The sequence below is a fragment of the Dendrobates tinctorius genome, unplaced genomic scaffold (genome assembly GCF_039654945.1).
Source record: "Dendrobates tinctorius isolate UK_male_01 unplaced genomic scaffold, ASM3965494v1 ptg000016l, whole genome shotgun sequence".
NCBI classification, from domain to species: Eukaryota; Metazoa; Chordata; class Amphibia; order Anura; family Dendrobatidae; genus Dendrobates; species Dendrobates tinctorius.
This window is the reverse complement of record NW_027361684.1, coordinates 91246002-91273501: the sequence shown is the minus strand read 5'-3', so window position 1 is coordinate 91273501 and position 27500 is coordinate 91246002. Positions and strand designations below refer to the sequence as shown.

The 27500-nt window shown below is 42.3% G+C and overlaps 1 protein-coding gene across 2 annotated transcripts in view; it reads left to right on the top strand.

The window, feature by feature from the left end:
* The window catches only part of NDP (norrin cystine knot growth factor NDP), a 314667-nt gene extending 287444 nt beyond the window's left edge, over nt 1–27223 (top strand). For both annotated transcript variants that reach the window (XM_073565121.1, XM_073565115.1), the window contains one exon: nt 26582–27223. In XM_073565121.1, the coding sequence (XP_073421222.1) occupies nt 26582–26809 (228 nt within the window). In that variant the 3' untranslated portion in view covers nt 26810–27223. The remainder of the gene's footprint in view (nt 1–26581) is intronic.
* The last annotated feature ends 277 nt before the right edge of the window (nt 27224–27500 follow it).

Sequence of the window (27500 nt, the reverse complement as noted above, 5' to 3'; positions counted from 1 at the left end):
GCAGGTTAAAATAAATGACCTCAATATCAGTAAGATTGAATAGTATCACAGCTGAAAAAGTGCTAGAGGATTGCTGCATAAAGCCTCAAAGGTTCAACATTAAGGTTCAAAACATACTGTGTGGAAATAATCTGTGACAACACTACAGGCAACTCACTCTGAATGTAATAGAAACCCACATTAAATTGTACCTGAATGATGGTAACCCAGTCTGATATATGCTGCTGCAGATAAAAATAAATGACCTCAGTGTCAGCACAATTAAATAATATCACGGCTGAGAAAGTACTAGAGGATTGCTGCATAAATCCACAAAGGTTCAACATAAAGGTAAAAAGGGTAATACCTATGAAAACGCTGATGCCAGGTCTTTGGTGAATATGAATGACGTGACCTCCTTCACCCCAACACGTGTTTCGCACTAGCTTCTTCTGGGTGACTATAATAACTAATGGCATGAATGTTTCGAGCTCCTCCTGCTGGGCATTTTTGTAATTTTATAGTATTTTTAATGTTTTTTCAATAAAATTTGATATTTTATTCTCATACTGGATCTCTTCATGATTTTTGGTGCCGTCATGGTATATTGGCCCGAAAATGTTTGTTTCTGTTATTAAGTATTTTGTGTGACATATCTCTGTGATTTAAGGGCATGAAAATTCAAAGTTGAAAAATTGCAAAATTTTCAAAATTTTCCCAACATTTCTGTTTTTTTTCACAAATAAGCATAAGTCATATCAAAGAAATTTTACCACTATCATGAAGAACAATATGTCACAAGAAAATAGTGTCAGAATCACCAGGATCTATTTAAGCATTCCAAAGTTATTACCTTGTAAACAAACAGTGGTCAGAATTGTAAAAGTTGGCCTTGTCATTAACATGCAAACCACCCTTGGGGGTAAAGGGGTTAACATATATCCTGGCTTGTTTTACACATGTTTCTATACTCCTTGTTTTCAATTGTTTATTACATAGTGTATACAGTATGTAATATATATCTATATTTTACATACTGTATTCAGTGGCATGTAAGTTTGAGCGCACCCCTGGTCAAAAAGCTATTCTTATGAACAGCTAAGCTAATTGAGGATAAAATTATTTTTAAAAGGCCTAAAATTAAAGATCACATAATTCCTTTACATTTTAGGCATAACTTAAAATATATTGTCATTTTTCTCATTTTGAAAATTACAAAAAGGGAAAGACAGAATTTCAGAAAAAAACATCTCACTAACCATTAAGCATGAGGGTGGATCAATCATGCTTTGGGGTTGTGTTGCAAGCCAATAGTACAGGGAACCTTTTTTCAGGTAGAGGGAAGAATGGATTCAATGAAATTTCAGCAAATTCTTGATGCAAACATAACACCATCTGTAAAAATGCTGAAGTTGAAAAGAGGATGTATTCTACAAATGGATAATGATCAGAAAGACATGTCAAAATCCACTATAGACTACCTCAAAAAGTGCAAGTTGAAGGTTTTACAATGGCCCTCACAGTCCCCTCATCTGAACACCATTGAAAATCAGTGACTAAACCTCAAAATAGCAGTACATGCAAGACAACCCAGGAATCTAAAAGAACTGGAAGAATTTTCCAAGAAAGAATGGATGAAAAGCCCTCAAACAAGAATTGAAAGACTTTTCTCTGGCTACTAAAATCATTTACAAGCTTTGATAGTTTCAAAAGGGGGTGCTGCTAGGTACTAGCCATATAGGGTGGCCAAACTTTTGCCTCTGCCTATTTTCCTTTCTGTAATTTTTAAAGTGTAAAAGATGAATACAAATAAATGTGTCATCTTAAACTTTAGGTCTTTTAGAGATCATTTTATCTTCAAGTTGCTTAACTGTTCACAATAACAGTAATTTTGACCAGGGGTGTCCACAAGTTTACATGCCACTCTATATTGTACTATAAATGCAAGATAGATAGATAGATAGATAGATAGATAGATATGTACACTCACTGGCCACTTTATTAGGTACACCTGTCCAACTGTGTGTTAAGACTTAATTTCTAATCAGCCAATCACATGGCGGCAACTCAGTGCATTTAGGCATGTAGACATGGTCAAGACAATCTCCTGCAGTTCAAACCGAGCATCAGTATGGGGAAGAAAGGTGATTTGAGTGCCTTTGAACGTGGCATGATTGTTGGTGCCAGAAGGGCTGGTCTGAGAATTTCAGAAACTGCTGATCTACTGGGATTTTCACGCACAACCATCTCTAGGGTTTACAGAGAATGGTCCGAAAAAGAAAAAAAATCCAGTGAGCGGCAGTTCTGTGGCCGGAAATGCCATGTTGATGCCAGAGGTCAGAGGAGAATGGGCAGACTGGTTCAAGCTGATAGAAAGGCAACAGTGACTCAAATTGCCACCCGTTACAACCAAGGTAGGCAGAAGAGCATCTCTGAATGCACAGTGCGTCGAACTTTGAGGCAGATGGGCTACAGCAGCAGAAGACCACACTGGGTACCACTCCTCTCAGCTAAGAACAGGAAACTGAGGCTACAATTTGCACAAGCTCATCGAAATTGGACAGTAGAAGATTGGAAAAACGTTGCCTGGTCTGATGAGTCTCGATTTCTGCTGCGACATTCGGATGGTAGGGTCAGAATTTGGCGTAAACAACATGAAAGCATGGATCCATCCTGCCTTATATCAACGGTTCAAGCTGGTGGTGGTGGTGTCATGGTGTGGGGAATTTTTTCTGGGCACTCTTTGGGCCCCTTGGTACCAATTGAGCATCGTTGCAACGCCACAGCCTACCTGAGTATTGTTGCTGACCATGTCCATCCCTTTATGACCACAATGTACCCAACATCTGATGGCTACTTTCAGCAGGATAATGCGCCATGTCATAAAGCTCGAATCATCTCAGATTGGTTTCTTGAACATGACAATGAGTTTACTGTACTCAAATGGCCTCCTCAGTCACCAGATCTCAATCCAATAGAGCATCTTTGGGATGTGGTGGAACGGGAGATTCGCATCAGGGATGTGCAGCCGACAAATCTGCGCCAACTGTGTGATGCCATCATGTCAATATGGTCCAAAATCTCTGAGGAATGCTTCCAGCACCTTGTTGAATCTCTGCCACGAAGAATTGAGGCAGTTCTGAAGGCAAAAGGGGGTCCAACCCCTTACTAGCATGGTGTACCTAATAAAGTGGCCAGTGAGTGTATATGTACAGTTGTGTGAAAAAGTGTTTGTCCACTTCTTGATTTCCTATTTTTGCATGTTTGTCACACTTAAATGTTTCAGATCATCAAACACTTATTAGACAAAGATAAAACTGATAAACAGACAATTAAGTTTTTAAATGTAGGCCTTTATTATTAAGGGGAAAAGCAATCCAAACCTACTGGGCTCTGTGTGAAAAACTGATTGTCCCCCACCTTAAAATATAAATTAACAGTGGTGTCTCACATCTTTGGGAAGCTGAATTCAAATTCCCTAGCCACAACCAGGCCTGATTACTGCCACACCTGCTGTCAATCAAGAAATCACTTAAATAAAACCTGCCTGACAAAGTGAAGCAGACCAAAAGATCCTCAAAGCTAGACATCATGCCACGATCCAAAGAAATTCTGGAACAAATGAGAAACAAAGTAATTGAGATCTATCAGTGAGGAAAAGGTCATAAAGCCATTTCTAAAGCTTTAGTTCTCCAGCGATATATAGTGAGAGCCATTATCCACAAATGGCGAAAACATGGAACAGTCGTGAACCTTCCCAGGAGTGGCCAGACAAACAAAATTACCCCAAGAGCATGACTCTTCAAGACTCATTCAAGAGGTCACAAAAGACCCCACAACAACATCAAAAGAAAATGGCCTGCATGAGCAGAGTTCCAAGACGAAAACCACTGCTGTGCAGTAAGATCATAAAGGCTTGTCTCAGTTTTGACAGAAAACATCTTGATGATCCCCAAGACTTTTGGGAGAATACTCTGTGGCCTGACAAGACAAAAGTTGAACTTTTTGGAAGGTGTACGTCACATTACATCTGGCATATAAGTAACACAGCATTTCAGAAAAGGTGTGAGTTTTTATGACATCACAGTTAATTAGCAGCTACACCTAACTGTGATGTCATTGAAACTCACACCTGTATAAATTACTTCTCTAGTTGTTATTTTGATACATTTTATGACTAAGGGCTGATAGCCAGAAACGCGTAAGAATGTGACTCTGTTTTTATCTATTTGTGAATATATCTACACGTTTTTATGATGGTGTGAAATAAAGAAGAATTGTTTTTGATTATTCAGCTGTGTGAGCCGATAACTTTTTTCTTCCTCTCATTGTGATCCGACGATCAGATGGAATTTTTTGGATCGCTGCTGGCAAATTCAAGGCTACCAGGCACATTGACATGGTGAGGCATTCCGTTTTCCCTGTATTTTTTATATTGTACTTCATGTTAGTGGTAACATTTCTTTGATATAACTTGCGTTTATGAACAAAATGGAAATTTTGCATGAATCTTGAAAATTTTGCAATTTTTAAAATGTAATTTTTGTACCCCTAAATCAGAGCATGGTGTCACACAAAATAGTTAATAAATAACATTTCCCATATGTAAACTTTACATCAGCACAATCTTGGAAACATAATTTTTTTGTTAGGACGTTATAAGGGTTAGAAGTTGACCAGCGCTTTCTCATTTTTCCAGCAACATTTACAAAACCATTTATTTTAGGGACCACCTGACATTTGAAGTGAGTTTGGGGGGGTCAATATAACAGAAATACCCAGAAGTGACACCATTCTAAAAACTGCACTCCTTACGTTGCACAAAACCACATTCAAGAAGTTTAATAACCCTTCAGGTGCTTCACGAGAACTAAAGCAATGTGGAAGGAAAAAATGAACATTTTACTTTTTTCACAAAAAATTAACTATGGAACCAAATTTGTTTTATTTTTGCAAAGGTATCAGGAGAAAATTTACCACAAAATGTGTTGTGCAATTTCTCCTGAGTATGCCGATACCCCGTATGTGGGGGAAAGCCACTGTTTGGGCGCATAGCAGGGCTCAGAAGGGAGGGAGCACCTTTTGATTTTTTGAACTCAGAATTGGCTGAAATCAATGGCGGGTGCCATGTCGCGTTTGGAGACCCCCTGATGTACCTAAACAGTGGACCCACCCTGTCATGATCCAGACCGGGTTTTGAGTCCTGTCTTTCCATGTTCCTGGTCTGGTCATTTCAGGGGTTAAGTTTTCTCAGCCTCAGCCTGGTTTCACATTTGCTATTTAGCTCTGCTGCATCCTGCAGGTGGTGTCAGCTATAGTTCTGCCTTTGACGTGTGTATCTGACTCTGGTGTATCCTGGTTAGTCCTGCTGTCATCCCGGACTTGCCCCGTCTCTGTTTCTTCCCTCTGTCTGTCCTGACTCAGTGTTTCCCTGTAAGTTTGTTAACGCCCTGGTTTTGACCCCCTGGCTTGCTTCTGACCACGTGTACTGCTGTGACCTCTGGTACTTCTGCTCCTGACTGTTTCTGACTCAGCTTGTCTGACCACACTTTCACCACCTGGTGGCCCTTGTGCTGCTGCTCAGTGTTGGTACGCTGTATGTGCAACCTCTTTTTCCCTCACCAGCACCCCCTGATGGAGGTTGCGCTCTACTGCACTACAGTAGCATGACTCACCCCAATTCTAACTCCAACCCTAACCCCAACTTCAGCCCTAACACTAATCCCAACCCTAGCCATAATCCCAACCATAACCCTAACAACAACCCTAACCCCAACCCTAACCCTAGCTCTAGCCCCAACCCTAACCCTAGCTCTAGCCCCAACCCTAACCCTAACCCCAACTCTAACCCCAGCACTTGCCCAACACTATTCCTAATGGAAAAATGGAAATAAATACTTTTTTTATTTTATTATTTTTACCTAACTAAAGGGGTGATAAAGGGAGGTTTGATTTACTTTTTTTTAAATTTTGATTACAGTGATAGGGTCTATTTCAGTGATCAAAATTAACCAATAGGAAAAATTCCTATTGTTGCGCATGTGCCCACCATTTTCTTCCTGGAAAAAGATGCCAACGGCCGGGGGACAGGATCGGGGAATGCAGGAGGATCCAGGGACACCGGAGGTAACAGGGGGCTCGGGTGACCCCAGTTCTCTCTCCTCTGATGTGCTAGATCATTTCAGAGGAAAGAGAAGTTAAATGGGAAGTTGGACTTCCAGAGAATTTCCAACACTGAGGGGGCACTATAACCTTATTTCTTAGTGCCATTAAAAAGTGGCACTGAGGAATAAGTACCCTTAGCTGCCATCATTAAAAGGCGTATTGTCAGTCATTAAGGGGTTAAATAGCTGAACAAGAAAACATTTTAAGTTTATTAAAACTGTACGTATAAAAAAAGTATTATGAATTGGTGAAAATGGTACTGTCTTGAGGTAGTTGATAAAGTAATACACATATTTGTGATTGATTCATTGATTTTTTTCTTATCTATATGGAAGAAAAATACAATGTTTTTTCTAATTGATTTTGTTTTTTAAATTAATTCTATTATCATTTGACCATTTTATTCAAGACACTTGTTAAAATGTATTAGCTTGAATGAAAAATGGATTGTAGTGCACGTCTTTTCTCAGGACGTTTAACCCCTTCATGATTTTGAAATTTTTCCATTTTTTGCAATTTCATTTTTCCCTCAACTTCTTCAAAAGCCATAACTTTTGTTTATTTTTCAATCAACATAGCGGTATGAGGGCTTGCTTTTTGCAGAACTAGTTGTTATTTTGAATGACAGCATTGATATTACCAAATGGTGAAGTGGAAAATGGGAGAAAATTCCAAGTGTTTTTTGGGTTTTTTACTTATCATGTTCAACATATGGTAAAATTGACTCAGAAATATGATTCCAGAGGTCAGTATGAGTATGCAGCTGCCAAACATCTATAGTTTCTTAATTATTTAAGTGGTGGAAAAAAATTGTAAGAAAAAAATTGTTTATGTCGCCATTTTTCGAGACCCATAGAATTTTCATTCTTCGGGACCTGGGGCTGGGTAAGGGGTTATTTTTTGTGCCCTGAGCAGACATTTTTATTGATAACATTTTGGGGTAGATAGGATGTATTAATTGCGTCTTATTGCAATTTAATGCAATGTTGCGGAAGCCAAAAAATGTAATTTGGCCGTTTCGATTTCTTTTTGCATTACACCATTTTCCAGTCTGAATAATTTATTTTATATTTTGATAGATCGGACATTTCTGATTGCAGTCATGCCAAATATGTGTATTTTTTAAGTGCCTTATTTTCAATGGGGAATTATTGTGATTTTTCTTTTATACATTTCCTTTTTTAAATCCTTTTTTTTTCACACTTTTTATGAACTTCAATAGTCCCTTTAAGGGACTTCAAGATTCAATCATCTGATTGACTGTGCTATACATAGACATGCTTCAGCTTCAGCACTTCTAGGTATAGCAAAATCACTATCACCTATGAACTCCGGTCATGAGCCGATGTTCACAGGAGAGTCACAAAGACAGGCAGGGGGTTTTCTGCAGACCACCATCTGTCATGACAATCCACCTACGCACTGTGATCACGGCACAGGGGCGTGTTAACTCCCACTTTACCTGTTAAAAGCACTTGATGGCTGATTATAAATGCGGTCTCAGTGTACCAGCCCTCATCAAAGTTAGGGTTGCAACCTTGGACGTAAAAATATACGTTAAAAGTTGTGAAGGGGTTAATGTTTCATTGGTAGATGTAGTATGATTACTGTTCTCTTTGAATTTATACAATTCAGGCACTGAATATGGTTTCATTGCACTATATTTTCCATTATTAATGGCAGCGAGATAAATTCATTCTCTCCTTTCCATTTGATTGCATTATTCATAGAACTCTATTTCCTAAAATATTTTCCATTGATAAGACTTACATTTAAAGCAGAAATGAAAATAAAATATGAAAAAATATATGCCTAACTTATTTGATATAATAACATTAATATCCAGGATTATTAAATGCATAGACGGCTTCATAATAAAATCCATTTAGACAGCAATTTGCTTTGTAAACTGTATTTCAACAGGGGAATTGAAAATCCTTTCTAGACATCAGGTGGCTTGCTTCCAACTCTTTTTATTTTCGTGAACATTAGGTTTTCTATTGCACTCTTAGCAAGGATTTTTTCTACATTTTGTGTGCAAAATATTTTAATTTCACTCCATAAATTACAACATAATTAAACACTCAGTGTTTAAGATTTAGAAACACTACATATAAAAATATGTAAATATGTTTATAATAAAAACCTAAAACGAAAATTAATTTACAAAATGTGTAGTTCTCTGATGAGATGGTCTCTAAATAAAACTGTGATTATTTGAATCCAATATTCTAACACTGGAAAAGCATCAGGACTAGTTTGACTGAGTCACTACGTTAAATTCTTGCCTAATATTGTTTGGAGAATGGCTGTTGCATTTTTGCTTCTAGTTTTGTATGTTTGGTAGGTTGCTAACCTGCTTATCTGGTTCTTGTGAGTTAAAGGGAATCTGTCACCTCATTTTCGGCTTACCAGATAAAAATATCATTGTATTGAGTGTTTTCTATACATTTCCCGCCTAGTTTTGATTTCCCCGGCCCCCTCATGCATCACCCAAAAATACCTTTTTTCTTTCACCCTCGCTGTATGTAAATTAGTTGGGTCCAGTCTGTTGGGCGGTGTTTTTGCTCCTTCCCTCCACCCCTCCTTGGCCGCTGTACGCAATATTTCAGGTAATTTCCATAGTTGTCGTCCATATTTCACGCGTGCGCATTGCAATGTCCACTCATGCGTACACAGTATGCTTTGCCCAACTGCGGGCAAAGCCGAAAAGCATTAGTGCACATGCACCGGTGAGGTCACCAAGGTGACCCTGATCGAGACGGTCCTACACTGTCTAATATTAAAAACCTTACCATGAGTCCAAGTTGACCTCAGTGTGTGAATAAGGGCAGATAAAAGGACTGGTCCCGACCTAAGGACACCAGCCTGGGGAGGCTTGTGAATGTAATTTACAGCTCAAGAGGGTGAGGTCACACCCGACTTGCAAATAATGCAAAAATACAAAGAAAAAAACACACAAAAATTGAGCTTAGTTAAAGTTGGTATACATGCAGCATATAAATGCATGTTCACTTTGGCCATTAAACATTGAAAAAACCTACAAGACGTGTAGGTGTTTTTTTGTGTGAAAAAGTATTTGCCCCGTCTCGATTTCCTATTCTTTTGCATGTTTGTCACACTTACTGTAAATGTTTTAGATCACTAAACAAATTTAAATATTAGACAAAGATTACACAAATAAGCACAAAATGCAGTTTAGAAATAGAGGTTTTTATTATTATTATTATTATTATTATTAAGGGAAAAAGAAATTGAAACCTACAGGGCACTGTGTGAAAAAAGTGATTGCTCCTAAACCTAATAACTGGTTGGACCACCCTTAGCGGCAACACCTGTAATAAAGCATCTGTGATAAGTGGCAATGAGTCTTTTACAATGCTCTGGAGGAATTTTGGCCAACTCATCTTTGCAAAATTGTTGTAATTCAGTGACACAGTAATTCAGCGACACAGGAGGGTTTCCAAGCAAGAACCACCTTTTTAAGATCATGCCACAGCATCTCAATCGGATTAAGGTCAGGACTTTGGCTAAGCAACTCCAATTTCTTTACATTATTTTTCTTAAGCCATTCAGAGGTGGACTTGCTGATGTGTTTTGGATCATTGTCCTGTTGCATAACCCAAGTGCACTTCAGCTTGAGGTTGCAGACAGATGGTTGGATATTCTCCTTCTGGATTTTTTGGTAGACAGCAGAATTCAAAGTTCCATTACCACAGCAAGTCTTCCAGGTCCTGAAACAGCAAAACAGCCACAGAACATCACACTACCACCAGAATTTCTTTGAATCGTGGCATGATGACTAGCTTTTGAGGATCTTTTATTCTATTTCACTTTGTCAGGCAGGTCCTACTTAAGTGATTTCTTGCATGCTTGACCTGCTCCCTTCCCACCTCATCCCTAACCTCGCCACAGTTCTCATCCCTACTCTAACATACCTCTTAAACCTCTCACTTACAAATGGTGTGTTCCCCCAAATCACCATTGACTGTGCTGGCTTATGTATTCGCCTTTTTGCTTTATGTGTTATATTCTGGAATTAATGTCATCTGACATTGTACTGTTCAATTTATTCAAATTTGATTTGTGCCCTTGGGGTCTGCTGTATCCATCTGCAGTCGAAGTGCGCTTGAGCGTCGTGTTGCTGTGGCCAGGCAGGCTTCTGTCATCTCTATGCCCACCACGCATGACCAGGAGCCTCGTGGCACACGTGCTCCCATGCATGCATTTTTGGGCATGACAGCCAAGGTACACTCGCCGGGTGCAGTAAATGCAGTGCGCATGCGCCGAACACAGCACTGCCATTCGCCGCCAGTTGTACAAATGACCTGGTGGACAGGGAATATGAAGGTCCTCTCTGGTTACCCTCACATATCCCCCTGAAAAAGCAATGTACTACATATGTGAAATACGCTAAATAACACACACAGTATAGTTTGTAAATCCAACAATATCATATATTCTTAGGGTCCCGTTACATTTAGCAATGCACCAGCGATCCTGACAGCGATCAGGATCACTGGTGCATCGCTAAATGGTCGCTAGTGAGCTGCCAAACAGGCAGATCTCACCAGCGACGCAGCAGCGATCCAGCGATGCTTGGCAGTCGCTCCTCCCTGTCAGACGGCAGCGATTATGATGACTTCTGCCTGTGTCCATGCGTCGCTAGTCGGCGCCAGTGGGACACCAACAAGAATAAAATAGCTCAGGACGTACAAGCGTGATCAGCGATATCCAGCGGGGGGGCCGGTCGGTGGTAATTGTCACATGGAACGAGATCTAAGTGTCACATGTATCTATGTGTAAAAGGCCCTTTAACCCCTTCCCGACCTTTGACACCACATAGGCGTCATGAAAAGTCGTGCCAATACGACCCATGACGCCTATGTGGCGTCATGAATTAATTGCGCTTCTGCGGGTCCGGTGACTGAGGTCACTAAAAGGTCACCCAACCCGCACACACAGGACACTTTATAGTTTACCCCAGGGGGTGTGGCTAAGCCCCCACATGCCTACGATCGTTTTGATTGGCTGTTAAAAGTGAAACAGCCAATCAGAGCGATTGTAATATTTCACCAATGAAATTTGGTGAAATATTACAATCCAGCCATGGCCGATGCTGAAATAGCATCGGACATGGCTGGAGACTGAGACCCGACCCCCCCACACCAACTGACAGAGCCGATTGGCTGCCGCCACCAACTGACGGCACCGATCGGCAGCCGCCGTCATAATCTGCTCTCCCCGCCTTCCCTCCACTCCCCCCACCCTCCGATCACCCCCTCTCACCCTCCACGGTGCCTCCGAACTCCCTCTGGCCATCCCAGTGTCCCGCCGTCCAGGATCATGGGCGCCGCCATCTTGGAAAATGGCGGGCGCATGCACAGTGCGCTGAATCGAATCTGCAACGCTGCAGATTCATTCATTTATTTTGATCACAATGATAAACTTTCACAGTGCTCAAAATAAAAAAAAGTTAATCACCGCTCCACTTATCACCCCCAAAGGTAGGGACAAATAATAAAACAAAGAAAATATTTGTATTTTTCCATTAGGGTTAGGGTTAGGGCTAGGGTTAGGGTTGGAATTAGGGTTAGGGTTGCAATTAGGGATAGGGTTAGAAATAAGGTTAGGGTTGGAAATAGGGTTAGGGTTAGAATTAAGGTTAGGGTTGGAATTAGGGTTAGGGTTGGAATTAGGGTTGGGATTAGGGTTACGGTTGGAATTAGGATTGTAATTAGGGGTGGGTTGGGGTTGGGATTACGGTTAGCCTTGTGGTTAGGGTTAGAGTTGGGATTAGGGTTAGGGGTGTGTTGGGGTTAGGGTTGTGGTTCGGGTTATGATTAGGGTTGGGATTAGGGTTAGGGGTGTGTTGGGGTTAGGGTTGGAGATAGAATTGAGGGGTTTCCACTGGTTAGGAACATCATGGGGTCTCCAAAGGCGACATGGCGCCACCATTTATTCCAGCCAATTTTGCGTTCACAAAGTCAAACAGTGATCCCTCCATTTCGAGCCCCGACGTGTGCCCAAACAGTGGTTTACCCCCACATATGGGGTATCAGCGTACTCAGGAAAAATTGCACAACAACTTTGGGGGTCTAATTTCTCCTGTTACCCTTGAGAAAATAAAAAATTGGGGGCTAAAATAATTATTTTTGTGGAAAAAAATTATTTTTTATTTTCACGGCTCTGCGTTATAAACTTCTGTGAAGCACTTGGGGATCCAAAGTGCTCACCTCTCATCTAGATTAGTTCCTTGGGTGGTCTATTTTCCAAAATGGGGTCACTTGTGTGGGGTTTCCACTGTTTAGGTACATCAGGGGCTCTGCAAACGTAACATGATGCCCACAGACCATTCCATCAAGTCGGCATTTCAAAACGTCACTACTTCCCTTCTGAGCCCCAGCGTGTACCCAAACAGTGGTCCCCACCCACATATGGTGTACCAGCATACTCAGGACACACTGGACAACAACTTTTGGGGTCCAATTTATCCTGTTACCCTTGGGAAAATAAAAAATAGTGGGTTAAAAATCATTTTTTGAGAAAAAAAAATATTTTTTATTTTCACGGCTCTGCGTTATAAACTTCTGTGAAGCATTTGGGGGTCCAAAGTGCTCACCTCTCATCTAGATTAGTTCCTTGGGTGGTCTAGTTTCCAAAATTGGGTCACTTGTGGGGGTTTTCCACTGTTTAGGTACATCAGGGGCTCTGCAAACGTAACATGACGCCCACAGACCATTCCATCAAGTCGGCATTTCAAAGCATCACTACTTCCCTTCTGAGCCCCAACGTGTGCCCAAACAGTGGTCCCCCCACATATGGGGTACCAGCGTACTCAGGACAAACTAGACAACAACTTTTGGGGTCCAATTTATCCTGTTACCATTGTGAAAATAAAAAATAGTGGGCTAAACAAATCATTTTTTGAGAAAAAAAAATATTTTTCATTTTCACGGCTCTGCGTTATAAACTTCTGTGGAGCACCTGGGGGTTCAAAGTGCTCACTATGCATCTAGATAAGTTCCTTAGGGAGTCTAGTTTCCAAGATGGGGTCATTTGTGGGGGAGCTCCAAAGTTTAGGCACACAGCGGCTCTGCAAGCACGACATGGTGTCCGCTAACGATTGGAGCTAATTTTCCATTCAAAAAGTCAAATGACGCTCTTCCCTTCTGAGCCCTGCCGTGCGCCCAAACAGTGGTTCCCCCCCACATATGGGGTATCAACGTACTCAGGACAAACTGGACAGCAACTTTAGGGGTCAAATTTATCCTGTTACCCTTGGGAAAATAAAAAATAGCGGGCTAAAAAATCATTTTTTGAGGAAAAAAAATATTTTTTTATTTTCATGGCTCTGCGTTTCTAAACGTCTGTGAAGCACTTGGGAGATCAGAGTGCTCACTACACATCTAGATAAGCTCCTTGTGGGTTCTAGTTTCCAAAATGGGGTCACTTGTGGGGGTTTCTACTGCAAACGCAACATGATGCCTGCAGAACATTCCATCAAAGTCTGCATTCCAAAATGGCGCTCCTTCCCTTCTGAGCTCTCCCATGCTCCCAAACAGTGGTTTCCCCCACAAATGGGGTATCGGTGTACTAAGGACAAATTGGACAACAACTTTTGTGGTTCAATTTCTCCTGTTAGCCTTGTGAAAATAAAAAATAGAGGGCTAAAAAAATCATTTTTGAGCAAAAAAAAAATGATTTTTTATTTTCACTGCTCTGCGTTATAAACTTCTGTGAAGCATTTGGGGTTTCAAAGTGCTCACCACACATCTAGATAAGTTCCTTCGGGGGTCTAGCTTCCAAAATGGGGTCACTTGTGGGGGAGCTCCGATGTTTAGGCACACAGGGGCTCTCCAAACATGACATGGTGTCCGCTAACGATTGGAGCTAATTTTCCAATCAAAAAGTCAAATGGCGCTCCTTCCCTTCCGGGCCCTGCCATGCACCTAAACAGTGGTTCATGACCACATATGAGGTATCTGTGTACTCAGGAGAACAAGTTTTAGGATCCAATTTATCCTGTTGCCCATGAGAAAATGAAAAAACTGGGGCTAAATAATATTTTTGTGAAAAAAAGTACTTTTTTTTTACAGATCAATTTGTGAAGCCCCTGGGGGTTCAAAGTGCTCACTATGCATTGTATGGATTCAACTCACTCAGGAGCAATGGGAGTCAATCAGGAGGCACGTTCCTTTAAAAGTTCATAGGGTTTATTGCTCCATAACCCAAAAACCAGCACCTAACATAAGGAATAGCCTTTAGCTCAGGCGAAAGCAAGTATAAGTGTCCATTGTTTCAGGATCAGTCCTGGAGCCTCAGCAAACACAGGAGGCTTATCCCTCCTTGCATACAGCCAATGCACACAGGCCTCACTGAGTCAGTAGCCTCAGCATGTGGTCTTCAGGAAGGTAGCTCAGCTTCCTCCACATAGGCCTGCCGGGACCTTCCACATGGCCCAATCAGATCCATGTGCACTCTCTCATGTGATCTACTCTGGTTACCTTATATGGTCCATAGCCACGCCCACCGGGTCACATGGCCATGTCCTCATCACAGTTCCTTCAAGCATTCATGCACATATACTTTATTATGGCACTCTTATACACACTCCTGGGTGGGTTTGTAGGTAACTGGCCCGCCCATCTCCCTAGTTACCTGGAGACTTCTCTCTCACATTAAAGCAGCACCTCAGCAGTATCACTGCTGATCAACACATAAGTCTCCATCTCAAAGCCACCCTGTTATGAATGGGTCACCGAGAAGAAAAAAGCAAAACAAGCTAAGTCACAGAAAACCAGAGAGGTTGGTAACTATGCAGATTGCAGATCCCTGATCCTACCACACAACTAGCAGCAGCCGTATAGCGTACCTATGATGTTCCTAGACACTTTGTCACAGCCGGAGGACTAAATAAGCCTGAAGCATGAAATGGGGAAAACTAACTGCCCCAGAGCAGTCCCCAAAGGAATAGATAGCCCCCAAATATGTATTGACGGTGAAACAAGATGAAGGCACAAACACAGGCAGGAAAATAGGCTGAGCAAACGATAGGGCCTGAAATATTCTGAGACCGAGCATAAAGAGACCAAACTAGTAAGGGACAAAAAGCAAATTGGCAAAATACTGATAAATAAGAGTGGAAATTCAGCACAGCCCCCAGCCGGGGCTGGCTGACCACACAAAAAACTGAATAGACCAACAAAATCAAGTGTGAACATTAGCAGAAAAATTTAGCTTTAGATGACTGGAACAGAGCTGAAAACCAAGAGCTGACAAGCCAGAAAGAATCACCAGCAACTGAATAGGGCGTCGGCTGTCTTAAATCCAATTTGAGACTCCTGAGGTCCAATCGTCATCCTCATTCTCAGGTGGCAGATCTCCATCGATCAAATCAGCCTCACTACCTCCTGTTACCACCAGAGGGAGTCTGGAAGGAGAACTCACAACTGGTGAAGCAGAGAATGAACTCACAACAGTACCCCCCCTTGAGGAGGGGTCACCGAACCCTCATCCACGCCACCAGGCCGATCAGGATGGGCCCGGTGAAAAGCACGAGCCAATCTATTGGCATGAATATCGGAGGCAGAGACCCAAGAATTATCCTCCTGGCCATAACCCTTCCATTTGACCAAATACTGGAGTCTCCATCTAACCAAACGAGAATCCAATATTTTCTCTACCTCATATTCCACATTGCCTTCAACCAACACAGGGTCAGGAGGTGCTGCCATAGGAACCACTGGCTCAACAAACCTCTTCAACAGAGATTTGTGAAATACGTTATGGATCTTGAACGTAACTGGAAGAGCCATTCGAAACGAAACAGGATTAAGAATTTCCAAAATCTTATAAGGACCAATAAATCTTGGCTTAAATTTAGGAGATAGGAGATACAACCTTCATAGGAATATTCTTAGACGACAACCAAACCATATTACCCACTTTAAACCGGGGACCCATGGTCCTATACCGGTTGGAAAATCGCTGGGCCTTTTCCTGAGAGAGTGACAACTTATCCACCACTTGGTCCCATATCTGCTGCATTCTCTTAACCACAGGACGAAGATTCCACTTGCCCTGAAGAGAATCGAGGATGAAACCCAAAATTACAGAAAAAGGGTGACATCAAAGTGGCAGAACTAGCTCTATTGTTCAGTGCGAATTCAGCCAAGGGAAAAAATGAGACCCAATCATCCTGATCAGCAGATATAAAACATCTCAAATAAGACTCCAAGGTCTGGTTTGTTCTCTCAGTCTGTCCATTGGTCTGGGGATGAAACGCAGAGGAGAAGGATGACTGAATTCCCAGATTGGAACAAAAGGCTTTCCAGAATCTGGAAACAGACTGGACTCCTCTGTCGGACACAATGTTCTCAGGAATCCCATGTAACCGAACCACCTGTTATAAAAACAAGGGCACCAACTTAGCGGAAGATGGCAACTTTGGGAGTGGTACAAGATGGGCCATCTTTGAAAATCTATCACAAATCACCCAGATAACAGTCATTCTCTGAGAGACAGGAAGATCAGAAATAAAATCCATTGACATATGGGTCCATGGCCTCTTGGGCACCGGTAAGGGCATCAGCAACCCACTAGAATGAGAACAGGGTTTAGACCGAGAACAAGTCCCCCAGGACTGTACAAAATTCCTGACGTCATGAGATAAGGCAGGCCACCAAAAGGACCGACTCACCAAAACTCTGGTACCAAAAATACCTGGATGACCAGCCAATGCGGAGCAATGAATTTCAGACATCACTCTCTTGCTCCACTGGTCAGGAACATACAATTTTTCCATAGGGCAACGCTCAGATTTATCCTCCTGAAATACCTCCAGGGCGCGTCTCAAATTGGGCGAAATGGCAGAAAGAACTACTCCTCACCTAGGATGGTAGTAGGCTAGGTCACACTAAGAGAATCGGCAAAGAAACTCCTAGAAAGGGCGTCTGCCTTAACATTCTTAGTGCCTGGAAGAAAAGAGACCACAAAATTAAAACGCGTGAAAAACAAGGCCCATCTAGCCTGTCTAGGATTCAAGCGTTTGGCCGACTCCAGATAAATCAAATTCTTGTGATCGGTGAGGACCACAACTTGATGTCTAGCTCCCTCCAACCAATGTCTCCACTCCTCAAATGCCCACTTCATGGCCAACAATTCCCGATTCCCCACGTCATAGTTGCGTTCAGATGGGGAGAACTTTCGAGAATCGAAGGCACAGGGATTCATCTTAGAATTCACAGGGTCTTTTTGGGACAAATCAGCTCCTGCACCAATCTCAGAAGCATCTACCTCCACCTGAAACGGAAGTTAGACATCAGGTTGCCGTAAAACTGGAGCTGAAGTAAATCTCCGCTTAAGCTCCTGAAATGCTGAGATAGCCTCAGGAGACCAATTCAGCACATCAGCCCCCTTCTTGGTCAGATCAGTCAGTGGTTTGACAATACCAGAAAAATTACCTATAAATTTACGATAGAAATTAGCAAAACCCAAAAACTTCTGGAGAGCCTTCAAAGAAGTAGGCTGAACCCAATCATAAATGGCCTGTATCTTGGCCGGGTCCATTTCAATGGTTGACGGAGACAAAATAAATCCCAAAAATGAAATCCTCTGTACACCAAAGAGGCATTTCGATCCCTTAACAAACAGGGAATTCTCCCTCAAAATCCGGAACACAGTCCGGATGTGTTCCACATGAGAATCCCAATCACTAGAAAAGATCAAAATATCATCCAGATAGATGATCAAAAATTTATCCACAAAGTCATGGAAAATATCATTCATAAATGACTGGAAGACAGAAGGGGCATTAGTGAGCCCAAAAGGCATCACCTGGTACTCAAAATGTCCCTCCGGAGTATTAAACGCCGTCTTCCATTCATCCCCGTGCTTGATGCGAATAAGATTATCCGCCCCCTGAGGTAAAGCTTAGTAAACCAGCAGGCACTCTTAACTCTGGAGAATAAATCAGACATCAGAGGTAACGGGTACTGATATTTAACCGTCATCTTGTTAAGGGAACGATAATCAATACACGGTCTTAATGAACCATCTTTCTTGGCCACAAAAAAACCCAGCACCTAAAGGTGACGAGGATGGTCTAATATGACTCTTCTCCAATGACTCCTTAATATAGGATCGCATAGCATCATGTTCGGGTACTGATAAGTTGAAAAGCCGACCCTTGGGAAATTTACACCCAGGCATCAACTTAATTGCACAGTCATAACTCCTATGAGGAGGCAAAGACGCAGACTTGCTCTCACTAAATACATCAGAAAAATCGGCTAGATAATCAGGAATATCATAAGACTGAGGAGAGGTGGAGAAAACAGGAGCGTCCCCAAGAACACACTGACAACCCCAACTCACCACAGACCCAGATTTCCAATCCAAAACTGGATTATGAGTTTGCAACCAAGGAAAACCCAGAAAAATAGTATCATGCAAATTATGCAGCACCAAAAATTTACAATTTTCTTGGTGGTCTGGGGCAACTCGCATTGTCACCTGGGTCCAAAACTGAGGTTTATTCTCCGCCAAATTCTCCCTCAAAGGAATAGGCATCCGCAGAGGCGTCATGGAAAAACCACAACGTTTAGCAAAGTCCAAATCCATCAGATTCAACGCTGCTCCTGAATCCACAAAAGCCTTCGTGGAAAACGTGGATAAGGAGCAGATCAGAGTAATTGCCAAAAGAAACTTAGGTTGTATACTGCCCACAGCAAATGTGTGTGCAAAATGTTTCTCTCGTTTTGGGCAGACAGAAATAGTATGAGAGACGTCTCCACAGAAAAAACACAGCTTATTATGCCTTCTAAACTCCTGATGTTGCGCCCTAGACAAAACCCCATCACATTGCATAGGTTCAGACGTTTGTTCAAAAGGTGGCAGCACCTCCCGTGTAGTTTTACGTTCACGTAAGCGCCGATCAACTTGAATGGCTAATGACATAGAATCATCCAGACTAGACGGAACAGGAAATCCCACCATAACATCTTTTACAGTCTCTGATAAACCCTTCCGAAAGAGAGCTGCCAATGCACTATCATTCCATGTAGTAAGGACCGCCCACTTTCGGAATTTTTGACAGTATAACTCTGCAGAATCCTGACCCTGGTTTAATGCCAACAGGGTTCTCTCAGTTTGATCAACAGCATTAGGTTTATCATACAAAAACCCCAAGGCTTGAAAAAATGCATCCACATTAGTCAGAATAGGATTTTCAGGTGTCAAAGAAAAAGCCCAATCCTGGGGATCGCCGCGCAGCAAGGAGATGACAATTTTAACCTGCTGCACAGAGCTTCCCGATGAGTTAGGCTTCAAGGCCAGAAATAATTTACAATTATTCTTAAAATTCAGAAATTTAGACCGATCCCCAGAAAACACATCAGGAGTAGGGATCTTAGGTTTAGCAGCATGTGACTGAATGAGGTAGGTGGAAATTCCCTGCACTTCAGCAGCCAGCTGCTTCAAACGATCAGACAATTGCTTAATCTCCATTAGGAAAAGAAAAAAAAATCCTCCTACGGTCCCAGAGAAAAAGAGGAAAAAATATAAAAAATAAAAAAAATTCTGACACTTTTCTTTTTTTAACAACTTTTTCCTGCTTTTGAGTACCCTAGAATCTGCGGTATGGCTGGTGATTCTGTTATAAATGGGTCACTGAGGAGAAAAAAACAAAACAAGCTAAGTCACAGAAAACCAGAGAGGTTGGTAACTATGCAGATTGCAGATCCCTGATCCTACTACACAACTAGCAGCAGCCGTGGAGCGTACCTACGATGTTCCTAGACTCTTCGTCACAGCCGGAGGACTAAATAAGCCTGAAGCATGAAAAGGGGAAAACTAACTGCCCCAGAGCAGACCCCAAAGGAATAGATAGCCCCCACACATGTATTGACGGTGAAACAAGATGAAGGCACAAACACAGGCAGGAAAATAGGCTGAGCAAACGATGGGGCCCAAACTAACTAGAAAGGAAAGGAAAGGTAAGACACTGTCTGCAACCTGCACAAAACCCTACAAAAATAATGTCCAACACTTCTGATAGCAAAATTAACCCTGAAGCCACTAGACTTCTCCCACTATATCAGCACTCTGAAATATTCTGAGACAGAGCATAAAGAGACCAAACTAGTAAGGGACAAAAAGCAAATTGGCAAAATACTGATAAATAAGAGTGGAAATTCAGCACAGCCCCCAGCCGGGGCTGGCTGACCACACAAAAAACTGAATAGACCAACAAAATCAAGTGTGAACATTAGCAGAAAAACTTAGCTTTAGATGACTGGAACAGAGCTGAAAACCAAGAGCTGACAAGCCAGAAAGAATCACCAGCAACTGAATAGGGCGTTGGCTGTCTTAAATCCAATCTGAGACTCCTGAGGTCCAATCGTCATCCTCATTCTCAGGTGGCAGATCTCCACCGATCCAATCAGCCTTACTACCTCCTGTTACCACCAGAGGGAGTCTGGAAGGAGAACTCACAACTGGTGAACCAGAGAATGAACTCACAACACCACCCACTTTGAGATACATAAAGGCCATTTAGTATTCTGCCATTCATCCTTTCTCCTGGGACATCCACACAGGGCCCCCTATTGGACACAGTGGTTACTACACCACATATCTCCTCCCTCTGTTCAAACTTGTGGGGTTGAACACACAACATTACACCTTCCCCCACAGGTCGAGAGAGCCGTCTCCATCTGTCATACGGCCTCGTTCCTACATTAGACCTCCCCCTCCTCCTGTGGTCAGAATATCGGTCATTGGCTTTGACCCTCCAGTCACGGTCTGTCTGCGTCGTCAGACACTGGTTAGTCACCATCCTTTCTCTATCTAAGCGTCTTGTAAGAAATGGTACCCCACCACATCTAAGTTTACTTTTCAGTGCATTAACCTCACAGTTCTTTGCATCTGCTGTCTCCATAGCAACCTCCAGTTCACACTGTAACCCATAGTGCAACATATTGGCACGTTGAGCCTCTTTCTCTGCCTCTTCCACCTGGCGTTTCAACTGTTTCAGACGCACATCATTTCCCTCCGCCAGGCCTTTATACTGCTCAGAATTATGCCTTTCATCATCCATTTGCCTTAGTACAACCTTCAGTTTTTTCTCCGTACAACGTACTTGTTTGCTAGCAGATTGTCGCACTTTAATTTCTGCATGAAGCTGTTCCTCCAGTGGTGCAACCTTTGCTTCTAAGTCCTTATTCTGGCGAACTAATTGCTGACGGGCACTCTCATTCTTCTGAGCATTACTACGTTCTGTCTTCAGATTAGCATCCATCTGGTCAACCTGAAGTGTGGCCTTTCTCAGCTTGTCATTGGTTAATTCACCGTTACCGTGTTCTTCCTCCACTTCTTCCAGCTGAACAATGCGAGACTCTAACCGCCTCTTTTCTTCCAAAGCCAGAGCACCTTCACCTCTGTTGTTGGCAATCACATCAGCCAGTTCATCTCTTTCCTGCTGTGCTTGTCTTTTAGCACACTCTGCAGCAGCAAGCTCCATCTGCAAACGAATCACCTCTGCTTCCATACTTTTCAGTTTCTTTTTGTCTTCACACTGTTCCTCATTCTGGCCTGGCCGCTGTAAGTCTTCATCCCACTTCTCCTGCAGAAGACCTCTTACAGTCTCTGTTAGTACTCCTACCTCTTCTCTGAGGGACTTATTCAGACCTTGCCACAATGTCAGGTGACCTTTGAGCTCGAAGACTTCTTTCTCTAGGTCATCTAGTCTGTGCTCCCTTTCTCTCTCAGTGCCACAGTCACCCCTAGAGTCTGAGTCACGCCGATCATCTGAGTCAACCCTCCAGTTACCCTCTGACCGTGTGTCCACTCCAGTCACCTCATCTCCCAGCCCATCATCTGTCTTGTCACGAGACATCAGGTCCGTCAGTTGGGCAGATGTACTTCTTCTTCCGGTCAGTTCTACCTCTGACCTGTCCACGTCAGGAGCCGTCACTGTCTCAGTGTCTGCTGGCTCCACAGTTGAAACTTCTTCATCGTCCGACCATAAGTCATCAAACACGACAAAGTCTCGGCCTCTCTCAAAGGTATGCACTAAGTTTGGTGGCATACTACCACCTTGACACTTCCCCTTTGTCATCTCAATCATAACTCTGCTCACCGTATAATTCACAATGACCCCTTGGTCGCAGCGAACCCTGACATTTTTCTCGGTCAGAGACAAAACGAGAGGAGTTCCTGTCAGAGTCACCTGACTCTCTGAGTCCAGTCTACCAAAGACTCCTTCCCGATGCAGCATCACGGTACACACCTGTGCCCCGTCGTTATCAGGAAAATACATGCCGCACTCCTCAAAACTCATACACACACACTGCGGCTCCCCAGACATACCCACTGAGGCAACCAGTGCTACAATTTCCAGAACCACCCCAATTTGGGTCACCGCCCCCTCCCGGGACTCCACCCTTTTTGGGTTACCACGCCAATTTCGGTCACCACCCCCCTCTGGGACACCATTTCTTTTTGGGTTGCCACCCCAAATTGGGTTACCTCCCCCTTCTGGGACTCCACCCCCTTTTGGGCTACCACCCCAATTTGGGTCACCTCCCCCTTCTGGGACTCCACCCCTTTTTGGGCCACCACCCCAATTGGGGCCACCGCCCCCTTTCGGGATTTCCCCATGTCTGTTCTGCAGAACTTCTTATGCCACAGTTCACACAGTACAGTTTATGTCCATCTTATGATACCACACAAGTTTTTGTTGGCACCACCACAGCTACTGCTGTCACCGATCACCAACACCACTGGTTGCTGTTCACACGCAGCTGCTGGTGTCCTCTTCGTAACCCCGCCGAGTTACAGGAAGCCGCTTGTCCCCTTCGTAACCCCGCCGAGTTACCAGAAGCCGCTTGTCCCCTTCGTAACCCCGCCGAGTTACCGGAGCCACTTGTCACCTTCTTGACTCCCACTGAGCCACTGCAGGCTGAGTTGAGAAAAGAAGAAAAAAAACACATGACAAAAAACTCATGTGTCCTGTCTGTGTGCTCTTCAGTATGTACCGTCGCCGCCTGAGACCGTCCAACACACAGGACGCACCAGGTGCTATTCAGAGAGCCGACCCTCATCCCAGGATTTCCCAACACACCGGCCTCACCAGGTCCAGGGGCTCAGCGGGTGCCATTTAGGACATCCGTCTCCACCTGAGACTGCCCAACACTCACGCCTCACCAGGTCCAAGGTCATACCACGTGCTCCAGGGATCAATTGTAGGAATTCAACTCGCTCAGGAGCAAAGGGAGTCAATCAGGAGGCACGTTCCTTTAAAAGTTCATAGGGTTTATTGCTCCACAACCCAAAAACCAGCACCTAACATAAGGAATAGCCTTTAGCTCAGGCGAAAGCAAGTATAAGTGTCCATTGTTTCAGGCTCAGTCCTGGAGCCTCAGCAAACACAGGAGGCTTATCCCTCCTCGCATACAACCAATGTACACAGACCTTACTGAGTCAGCAGCCTCAGCACATGGTCTTCAGGAAGGTAGCTCACCTTCCTCCACATAGGCCTGCCGGGACCTTCCACATGACCCAATCAGATCCATGTGCACTCTCTCATGTGATCTACTCTGGTTACCTTATATGGTCCGTAGCCACGTCCACCGGGTCACATGGCCATGACCTCATCACAGGTCCTTTAAGCATTTATACACATATACTTTATTATGACACTCTTATAAACACCCCTGGGTGGGTTTGTAGGTAACTGGCCCACCCATCTCCATAGTTACCTGGAGACTTCTCCCTCACATTAAAGCAGCACCTCAGCAGTATCACTGCTGATCAACACATAAGTCTCCATCTCAAAGTCACCCACTTTGAGGTACATAATGGCCATTCAGTATTCTGCCATTCATCCTTTCGCCTGGGACATCCACACAGCGCCCCCTAGCGAACACAGTGGCTACTGCACCACAGCATCTAGATAAGTTCCTTGGAGGGTCTAGTTTTCAAAATGGGGTCACTTGTGGGGGAGCTCCAATTTTTAGGCGCATAGTGGCTCTCCAAGCGTGACATGGCAACCGCCAAATATTCCAGCATATTTTCCATTCAAAAAGTCAAATGGCGCTCCTTCCCTTCTGAGCCCTGCCGTGCGCCCAAACAGTGGTTTATGACCACATATGAGGTATCGGTGTACTCAGGAGAAATTGCCCAACAAATTTTAGGATCCATTTTATCCTGTTCCCATGTGAAAATGAAAAAACTGATGCTAAAAGAAAATTTTTGTTGGAAAAATTAGAATGTCCAATTTTTCCTTCCACATTGCTTTAGTTCCTGTGAAGCACCTGAAGGGTTAATAATCTTCTTAAATGTAGTTTTGAGTATCTTGAGGGGTGCAGTTTTTAGAATGGTGTCACTTTTGGGTATTTTCTGCCATATAGACTCCTCAAATTGACTTCAAATGTAAGGTGGTCCCTAAAAAAAATGGTTTTGTAAATTTTGTTGTAAAAATGAGAAATCTCTGGTCAACTTTTAACCCTTATAACTTCCCAACAAAAAAAAATTGTTTCCAAAATTGTGCTGATGTAAAGTAGACATGTGGGAAATGTTATTTATTAACTATGTTGTGTCATATAACTCTCTAGTTTAACAGAAAAAAAATTAAAAATTTGAAAATTGCAAAATTTTCATAATTTTTGCCAAATTTCCGTTTTTTTCACAAATAAACACAAAAATTATCAGCCTAAATTTACCACTAACATGAAGCCCAATATGTCACGAAAAAACAATCTCAGAATCGCTAGGATGCGTTGAAGCGTTCCTGAGTTATTACCTCATAAAGGGACACTGGTCAGAATTGCAAAAAATGGCCAGGTCATTAAGGTCAAAATAGGCTGGGTCATGAAGGGGTTAAATAAAATATTCTGAATGTACTAATACAGTGATTACCAGGTGCACTGAGAAAAGAAAAGTAGAAACACTCAATCCTGGAGAAACCAAGAAAGAGTACCCAAAGCAAAGGACTACAGGAAATACCGGACAAAAGAATATTCAAATAAAATCGCCTTTATTACACAAAATGGCAAACAAGTGGTACAATATAAAAATAGAAGAATAAAAACATGTGCTCGTACTGGGATAGTATATAAATATAAATGTATTCTATGTGTATATATCTATTCTTTCATTTCTTTATTAAACCTGTCAGTGTGATTTTACTGTATCGCAAAATGAATTGCCGGCTTTTGTTAAAGGACACCGGGTGCGTATTTCTCGCAAGTCACATGTCTGGTCAGTGTGTAATCCATATTTTTCTCTTCCCCATAGACTTGCATTGGCGTTTTAGGGGCGTAATATGGTGCAAATCACAGCATGCTGCGATTTTCTCATCCCATATAATACGGCCAAGAAAAAAATGGCTGATGTGAGCTGCCCTATAGATTAACATTGGTCCAAGTGCAATGCGTTGTTTTTGCGCATAGCACTCGTCCATATTTCTCGCTAGTGTGACTCCAGCCTTAAAGAGTATTTGGTCAGTATTTTACCTCAGTATTTAATCAGTATTTTACCTCAGTATTTGGTCAGTGGTTTACCTCAGTGTTTGGTCAGTATTTTACCTGAATGTTTTAGTATTTTACCTCCATGTTTGATCAGGATTTTACCTCAGTATTTGGTCAGTATTTTACCTCAGTGTTTTAGCATCTTACCTCAGTATTTGGTCAGTAGTTTATCTCAGTGTTTGGTCAGTATTTTATCTCAGTGTTTGATCAGTATATTACCTCAACATTTGGTCATTATTTTACTTTAGTATTTGGTCAGCATTTTACCTCAGTGTTCGGTCGGTATTGTATCTCAGTATTTGGTTAGTGGTTTACCTCAGTGTTTGGTCAGTATTCTACCTCAGTATTTGGTCAGTGTTTTACCTCAGTATTTTAGTATTTTACCTCAGTATTTGGTCAGTATTTTATCTCAGCATTTGATCTGTATTTTACCTCAATATTTGGTCATTATTTTATCTCAGTATTACAGGAAGTTGTTGTGCACGTGCGAGGTGAAAATGAGAGAAGTGAGGGGAAAATGAGAGGAGTGAGGAGAAAATGAGAGGAGTGAGGAGAAAATGAGAGGAGTGAGGGGGAAAATGAGAAGAGTGAGGGGAAAATGAGAGGTATGAGGGGGAAAATGAGAGATGTGAGGGGGAAATAAAATTTGTTATAGCTAACTACAGTTAGTTACTATGCCCGGGCAATGCCAGGCTCTTCAGCTAGTATGTATAAGAATTAAACTTTTGTATGTTCACTCGCTACTCCTCTTCCTCCAGTTTTTTACACTAAATAGATAGGGATTTAGATGAAAATTTCTTTGACGTTCACACCACCCCTTTGAAATGAAAAATATGTCTTTAAATATGTATTAAAAAATTGAAGTTTACCCTCCTTTCATTATACTTTTTTCTTTTACTTTGTAGATGGTATTGCTGGCCCGGTGTGAAGGACGCTGCAGTCAAACATCCCGCTCGGACCCTCTTGTTTCTTTCAGCACAGTTTTAAAACAACCATTTCGTTCCACATGCCATTGCTGCCGGCCACAAACCTCTAAGCTGAAAGCAATAAGGCTTCGCTGCTCTGGAGGTATCCGGCTCACCGCCACATACCGCTATATTCTTTCTTGTCACTGTGAAGAGTGCAATTCTTAGTGATACATTTTACAGGCAACAGGTTTGGGAATTTAAAAAACCTGACGGACATTAAAATATGTGATCTATTTTTTAAAATGTGTTATTTGTGAATTAAATATTAAGTGAAACAGATAATATTGACATACAGTGTGCAATGAAAATGAACCTTTCTCTTATTGTAAAGGTTTTCAGAGGAGTCAATAGTTTTCTGGTCCAGATTGTATATGTTCCAGTGTATGGACCATGTGCTCACAATCAATATGTCCTGTACAGAGTATTCCTATATATTTTTTAATCATTTCATTCCCAGGTTTAATATTCTAAGAAAGTATGAATAAATTATGAAAACTGAATGGCAGGTCAAGTTAAACAGAAAAAGTGGGTGTACAACAATGGACTGAAAAGAACAATAAAGTGGTTATTTCAAGAATGGCATATGTGCATTTTTTACATAAAAAAAACAAATTCCAAGGCCTGAAGTAAAAAATTATAAAAACAGTCCACACACATTATACCATGTAAAATGTTATTGTGACCTATGAGTGCCCTTAGGCACCAGGGCCTGTAGGCAACTACCTCAATACCTCCTCTAGGTGGCCCCTTGTTAACATAATTTCACTAGCACCGATAAACTTTCAGGCTCAATCTTTATTTCTTGTTCTTATCCTGGATTTTATTCTGTGCATGGCTATAAATCCCAAGGTGCATC